Here is a 7,648-nt window from a genome sequence, read left to right on the forward strand (position 1 = left end):
AAAGCAATATAAGTAGGGAATATATAAAATAGGTAATGTACATATCGCCTATAATTTCTACTTCGAAAACGCGTATACGGGTGATTTAAGATCGACACCTAGTTTTAGTGAGGGAGATTCTAGCATCCCAAAACCCAGCAACGCTCCCTCCATCAACTCTCACAGGCTCTCCGACCATCCAACGGCCCCTATTTTTTCCCCACCGCCACCACCACCTCTCCACTATCCAACACATCCCCTTCTTTTTTTTAAACAAAAAATTCCTAATCGCAACCTCCTCCCCCTTCGCATTTGGCTTCCCCCTTCCTTCCTCACCCCAATGCCTCCTCTCCCCTTCTTCCCTCTCCTCTGCCCCCGACGCTCCCACGTCACTGCCAGGTAGGCCCCACCATGCACCAGCTTCATCCCCCCGCCCCCTCCTCCGCCTCCTCCTCGCCGTCGACGACGACGGCGACGACCACGTCGCTCGTGTCGCGCGCCCGCACCGCGATCCACTCCGCCGCCGCCCGCGTCCTCACCGACATCAAGGCCGACCTCCGAGGTACGTGCGCTTGCGCCCGCCCTACGCCGCCGCCGCTGCTGCGCTCTACGTCGGTTTTGTTGGTGTTTGGAATCTGACGGCATCCGGCCGGGATCGGCCGCGGCGCGTGCAGATGCGGACGGATCCGGGGCGCTCAGGGCGCCGTCCCCGCGGCCATCGGCGGATCGGCACCCCGACTCCATCGCCGCCGTCGTGGGTTCGCCGCGAGACGAGGTACGCGGGTTAGCGAGTTGGGTTGGTGATGCGTGGTGGTGGATGGCGAGGCTGTGAGTTCGTCGGTGATAGGGGGTGGTGAACTGATTAGTTCCTGATGGAGTTGCTCGCGTTTCGACGATGACGAGTTATTGGTTTTGACCGTGCGTGGCTCTGTACTGGTAGTTCAAGTAAACAGTGTCGCTGTTCTGAATTGGGGCAGCTTTGGCGGGTAGAAATGGTCAGACAGTTCAGTTAGCAGCAGTAACTTTGGTTTGATGAGCTTTCCGAATGAACCATCCTGTAAATATCTAAAATGGTTCTTACACTGAGATTCCACGAGACTGTGTTTTTAGACCTTGTGGATAAGGTTGGGTTTTTTCATCGCAGTTCTAGTGGATCTGTCGGCTCTAAAATAGTAAATTGTGGAGTTTGCGAGAGTAATAAGTGGGCGATTCTGTTATGGCTCTATAATTAGCATCTGATATTTGATCCACCTAGAAAGTCTTCTTTTTTGGTTAATGCTTACCATCCAATCTTGTGAACTTTCCCGTATACATGCAAGTTACATGCTAAGAGCCTGAAACTGCTAAAGAAAATCTTTCTTGCTTTCATAGGCTATATAAATATATATAAAATCTTTCTTCAGGCCCCAGATATAATCTCCTCCCCAGATGGGGATACCACAAATATTGAACCTGACTCAACTTCTTCAACAAAGATGGCCTTTCCTTCAGTTTCAGTGGTTAAGCAGCTGGTTGCTGCCATTGAGTAAGTTTTCTCCTTAGCATATGTTATCCAGCATTTCGATTGGCCCCATATATTATCAATAATTAATATTAATAAGGCACAAACTGCATTGCACCAATAATGCCTGCATCATATTGCATTTGCACTTGTGATCAAATTTTTATTCAAGTGATTTGTTGTTATTATTATTATTATTATTATTATTATTTTTTGGACTGTATGCACGATATATGTACAAACAATGTATTCTGTGCTCTTGTAGCAACGGTAAAAATTTCAAGTCAATGAATGATATGAGGTCTAATGGAGACCAATTACTGAAAGAGAAGGGGGGCTTGAGCTTATCTGTTGTCAAATCACTTGTTCGGCGTGAAAAGGATGAAAGATCGAGTTCTGAATTTGTTGGCGATGATGAAACACAATCTTTGATGTACACATTGTTCAAATTAGGTATGTTTTCGCTTTGTGTTCTCAGGATGTTTGCTTTAAGTGTGGCTATTCTGGCATTTGAATTATGATATATACTTGTCTTTTCAGAGGAGCATTTTCCCCATGACAAAAGTCAATGCAACTCAGAGTTGCATCACTCAATATCTTTGCCCAAGGATCTACACGGTGCACCACCTGGAAGTTTCACTCATCAAATAGCAGAGACTATTGGCAAAATAAGTTCTGTATACAAAATGGCGTTCTTTTGGCAATCCCTAGTTCTCGAGGTGAGAGTTTGTTGATAAAATGCCCTTGTTAAGAAATTGTTCCTTGGAAGTGATGTATACTTGCAATACAAAGATGTTAAGACACATGAGGTCATTACAGGAAGACCTGAAGTGAACTTGATCTGAGTGACTAGATATGAACAATCATAGCTAATATGAAGCACCATATTTATTTATTTTAATTAATGCAGTTGAAGAAACTATGGTCCGATGGGCAACCGGTGCCTCGAATGCCACTGGATGCTGCTCCAGACTTGAATTGTTGTTTACTGCATCAAGAGATACAAGTTATAAATTGCTGCATTGCCAGGAAAAAACGGAGAAAAGCCGCCAAGGAATCACTGGATTCATTGTTAAAACGTGCAAGTATTGATAACTCCAATCACTTGTATTCAAATGGGGACTCTCCTGACAGCGAGATGTATATAAAAGGTAGTGCTGGTGACAATGTTCTTCGGCTTGGTGCTGATCATCCATCAGAGAACTTAACGTTGTTGGAAACTGGTGAGCTCGTATATTCTCCAACTCTGCAGGTAAGCTGTTGCTTTCTCTGTTTCTTTTTTCAGGGAAGCTTTCTTTTACAATGAATCTGAGTACCTGTCAAAATCTATATTCAGGAAGGTCCCATTATGACAGCAGAGCTTATAAAAGAAACAGAAGAACTTGTCTTAAGGACTGGAAGGTATTCCAAGCTTTCTTATGTACCATTGTACTGCTAGCATGTATGATGTCAACCTTTCTTATATTTACTTGCTTTGGCAATCATTTGATACTGATCGCATCCAAGCACTTAATTTCAGTTTTAGTTAGGTATCAATAATCACTTTCTTTTGCAAATATGATCCTTCTTGAAAAGTGCATCACAGTCATATACCTTAATATCAATCCGCTATTATTTTATTTTTTTTTAATTTAAGTGATAGAGCAATGGTTGTGATGCTGTTTGTATTTATACTCTCAGTGTTGGTGCTGGGTGCTCTCAACTTCTATCAGATATGCAAGCCTTCAAGGCAAGTTTAAAGCTGCTTTCTCATAGGCTGTGGCTGCTATAACTTTCTAAACAAGAAGTTTTTTCTTCTTAACAGGCCGCAAATCCAGGGTGTGTCCTGGAAGACTTCATTAGATGGCACTCTCCACCTGATTGGTCTGAAGATTGTGCAGCAAGCAGCGCAGAAGTTGGGGAGGGCTCATCTAGACGAGGTCGATTAAGTGAGAGAATGCAAACAAAAGGTGATACCTCTCTCTCTCTCTCTCTCTCTCTCTCTTATGTAACCTAAATGTCTTGTTCATTTGATGTGCTTTGGTTATCTAGAAGGGAACTTGTGGAAGGAATTATGGGGGGCTGCAAAACCAATACCTGCTGTTGAACAGGCGCCTATATATGATGAAGATTTAGCTGTGTAAGTAGGAATATTTACTGATGATTTTTTTTGTACAGGATGTTACTTTTAATTAAAATGGAGCAATCTATTCTTGCAGGGAGAGCATTTTTGATGCCTTGGAAGTTATTGAACCGTCAAAACTTTTTGAGCAGCTACTAGCTGTCATTGTAAGTTCAAAGTTTCTTTATTTTTTTTGTTGCAGAGAGCTATTAGCTGGCTAATTACTTTACAAGTTACATCCTATTTATATCAAGACAAATGTAATGCCTTACCACATGCTATCTGTGGATATCAGCTTTCTGTATGCTTTGTAGCAGCAGAATTGGTGCTACCAGCAGGTAGCAACTTGTCGAAATTATTCTACGACTGTAAAGATTACATACTCAGCATTTACCAAGATGACATATCAAAAGAGAAGCTAGATGAGATATGCAAGGTATTGTGATTTTGTTTAATCTAACCCAGATTTGTGTTACCATGTAATAATATAGTGAAATATATGGACACCACTCCAGGTCTACGAGACGATGGAAGCCATAGTAACTCACCCTGAAGAAACTCTTCAGATAATGGAGGCACCTGATGAAAAGTCCCCCCTTGAGAGTAAAAACCGGTTCAAGATCAAGCTCAACTTTATCGGCAAAGATCGCCATCCACTGTGGAAGCGTGCACCAAAGGACCCAAAGGAGGAGAAAAAATCATCACCGAAAGACGAGAAAAGATCGTCAGAGGAAAGGAGCACGAAAATTTTCTCAAACCTTCTTGACAAGAAGGTTTCCATATTCTCCAAGAAGAATGCAAAACCAACAACAGAGGTACCGCCACCACCTCCCCCTTCTTCTGCCCCTGGACCATTCGATGATAGTGAGTGGACGATTTTGTAGATGCAAATCGTGGATGTTTCCTTTGTACAATTTGTAGAGTGGTGCCACAAGATGTCGGGAATAAGCTCAAGCTGTAAATACTCCATCCAATTCATTAACCAATCTGAAATAAAATGAAAAAAAAAAAGAGATGAAGATTTTACCTAATCTGAGCTGATCTTTCTTACGGCCTGTCTTTTGAATTAACGGATGGTGGATTATTATGGGCTGCAGGCACGCTTCGTAAGCTCCTAAACAGTAGTACCATTTTTTTTTTCAAGAAGGTCATGGGGATGGGAAAAGAACAATTTTTTAATTGCTTCATTTTTTGCAATTTTCTTAGTATTCTAAAGTATCTAAAAAGTGTTCTATAAAAAAAATCTTCTTTTGCAAACTCAAAAACAAAATAGTCAATATGTGCTTTAAAAAAGCCAACCAAAAAACTGTTTATTTGTTTAAGCTTGGCTCATAAATTGGTTACAGCTATGTGCCTATGTTCTTCTCCCTAGTTTTCCCAACTCATCTCCCTCGTGTTTCGCGCACACGCTTTTTAAAACTTCTAAATGATGCGTTTTTTTAAAAAAGTTTCTATATAAAACTTGTTTTTAAAAAATCATATTGATCTATTTTTGAAAAAAATAGCTAATACTCCCTCTATCCCATAATATAAGGTGTGCACATATTTCAAGATTCAACTTTAAAAATATTTGACCAACAATTGTTATAATATAAATTAAATTTTATTTGCTAAAATTGATATCATTGGATTGAGATGATTATAATTTTGTTGCAATAAATCTTATAGTATATGAGAAATTATAAGTCAAAAGTTAGTTTTGAAGACCGTGACAAGTTTGACCATGACTTATATTATAGGATGGAAGGAGTAATTAATTAATCACGTGCTAATGGATCGTTCCGTTTTCCGTGCGGAGGGAATGAGTTCCTAGAAACGAAAGCAACGTGTTTAGTTCCACCCAAAATACCCCAAACTTTTCAACTTTCCATCACATCACATCCAAAACTTTCCTACACATATAAACTCCTAATTTTTTTCAAACTACCAACTTTTCCCAAACTTTCCCCAAACTTCAGGATCTATACACAGCCCATAAGTCTAAACAAAAGTGCCAGTTGCCCTATGTGCCAACGAGGCCTAGAGTACCTTCGCCTGCTTCGCACACCGATCCAGCAACAGTGAGCACCACAATGGTTGAACATGCTTCAGCCGCGGCATCTTGGCTCTTGGGCCATGCCGTGGCCTCGCCGAAGTTGAACCAGTGATCCGTTACGTCAAGAAGTGGCCTGGCTGGTGGCTGGTAGCTGGTGGCAAGACAATCCCCTTTGGTCAGCCAAGTTATTGATATTCATCCCTGAATTACAATATTAGGTATAACACGTTCTCAATTTGTAAAACTGGTATACCTGAGCTCCCAACCTTAGAGCAGTACAGTGTCTGATTTCGGCCTGACATAGCGGTTGAGTTAGTATGGGACTAACATTTCAAGACAATTCAGTCTACATAAAAAAAATAAAAATTGGTGGACTCCACGTATTAGTGACTCCATCCTCTCCTTCTCCCTCCCTTTGTTTCTCCCTACCTTTTTCTCGACAGTGTTGGTGGCTAGGGATGAGATGGGATGGTCGTCCAGGCGCAGGAGGAGGGTGTTGGCATTGGCGAGACACCTTTGTGGAGATCCCACGTGCCATGGCGCTCCTCGACCGTCTCCCTGCCGTGCTCTTCGTCATGCTCTCCACTGCCGGCCCACACTTTTACGTGGGCATCAAGCTCGGCTCCCATGGGAACCCCGCCATGGCCCCCCCTCGCCGCGCGGCGCTGCGACGATCCTACGCCCTACGCGGCGGCATCGAGATTGTGGGCATCTGCGACATACAGTGCTGCTCCAAGGACTTCACGTTCAAGCCCTGTCGCCTCGCCACTGCAGCCGTCTTGCTGCCTTCAGGTCGCCGCTCCTCATAGGTATGGCAAGCAACAAGAATCCTTCGTGCCGCAAGATAAGGTCATGGACCGAGTAGTTGAGATCCGGGTGCATGAGCTCTTCAACGTCGCGGGAGGGCTCCGGGGAGCATTGCCCAAGTGCGCTCCCATTGACAGTGCCGTCTTCGTCGCCGCTCGCCACAGATCTCCTCACCGGCTCCTTCCCGGTCGCACCCCTCCCATGTAGCAATCGCTCGGTCCACCACCGCCCTTGTCCACACCGCCCGCGGCTGATCACCCTTCTCCTCGCCACCAATCGAATGTCAGGCACTGCCCTTGTCCACGCCGCCCACGCGCTATGTCCTGGCCTGGTGAGGCTGGGAAAAGAGGGACGAGGGGGAGTGAGAGAGAGGAAGAAAGAGTTGATTGCTGACATGTAGGGCCCATGTGGGTGTCACACTGACTCAACATAGCTGACCGGAGTCAAAGCGCCACGTCGGCTCGAAACCAGGAGCCATACTGTCTTGGGACAAAAGTTAACACGGTTTTGTGAGTTCGGGGACAGACTATACCTAGTATTGCGGTTTAGGAACGAATTTCAAACTCCGCGACACATCGAGGGACCTAAAGTGAACTTATTCCTTAATTTGATCACGTCTTTTTCCTATGGCTGCTCAGCCTACTTTCACCGTTCTGTCGTGCTGCCGGTTGCCATGGATGCACTGGGGATGTGCTAGCAGCGGCATGGTTTGGGCCTTTGGGGCATGCACGCCATATCTTGTTTCTACAAGGTATATTTCTAGTGTGGCCAGGGTTGTAGCCACATTCGTTTTTACAATGGAGAAACGTAAAGCTTGTGACAGGTGATATTTTTGGAACTTTTTCTCCCTATCCAGTGGCATGGATTCGAGGTGAAAAAATAATTTGTGGAAATATTACTCGCTACCTCTTAAAATTTTTATGGTATATATGGATGTTATTTTTCTCCTAACAAGAACTGTTTAGCATGCAAATATTATCTCTTCAGCACTTATTAGTTAACGACAACTCCTGCTTGGCACGGCTTTTTCTTTAGAAGCCAAAATTGTTTCTTTGAAGTTGTTACCTTAGCAATTATGAAAATAAGGGTGGGTGATAAGAGTGACGAAAAAACTCATAAAATTAATTTTATAATTAAACTATAGAAGTCTGATTCTAGAAAAAAAAAAACAGTGCTAAGCAGGCTGTATGGCCGCACATCCGACTTTGTCAACTTTCTTAGGTTG

The 7,648-nt window shown here is 43.5% G+C and overlaps 1 protein-coding gene across 2 annotated transcripts; it reads left to right on the forward strand.

Moving 5' to 3' along the window:
- Positions 1–265: 265 nt before the first annotated feature.
- On the forward strand, positions 266–4,706 carry LOC127778873 (uncharacterized). Of its 2 annotated transcripts, none has more exons than XM_052305516.1 (13): positions 266–541; positions 654–754; positions 1,383–1,504; positions 1,746–1,933; positions 2,021–2,199; positions 2,391–2,732; positions 2,817–2,881; positions 3,161–3,209; positions 3,285–3,429; positions 3,515–3,599; positions 3,679–3,748; positions 3,877–4,017; positions 4,097–4,706. In XM_052305516.1, exons 1-13 carry the CDS (start codon positions 391–393, stop codon positions 4,463–4,465), a joined length of 2,007 nt encoding a protein of 668 aa, XP_052161476.1. In that variant the 5' UTR covers positions 266–390; the 3' UTR covers positions 4,466–4,706. The 2 variants fall into 2 exon arrangements, with proteins under 2 accessions (XP_052161476.1, XP_052161475.1); XM_052305515.1 differs by having other exon boundaries at positions 267–541; positions 3,512–3,599; positions 4,097–4,695.
- The last annotated feature ends 2,942 nt before the right edge of the window (positions 4,707–7,648 follow it).

This window comes from Oryza glaberrima, chromosome 7 (genome assembly GCF_000147395.1).
Source record: "Oryza glaberrima chromosome 7, OglaRS2, whole genome shotgun sequence".
Taxonomy (NCBI): Eukaryota; Viridiplantae; Streptophyta; class Magnoliopsida; order Poales; family Poaceae; genus Oryza; species Oryza glaberrima.

Coding starts and splice junctions, on each gene's coding strand:
- LOC127778873 (XM_052305515.1), top strand. CDS start 391: ATGCACCAGCTTCATCCCCCCGCCCCCTCCTCCGCCTCCTCCTCGCCG. Junction 3,430..3,511: donor TGAGAGAATGCAAACAAAAG/GTGATACCTCTC, acceptor TTGGTTATCTAG/AAGGGAACTTGTGGAAGGAA. Junction 4,018..4,096: donor AGCTAGATGAGATATGCAAG/GTATTGTGATTT, acceptor ACACCACTCCAG/GTCTACGAGACGATGGAAGC.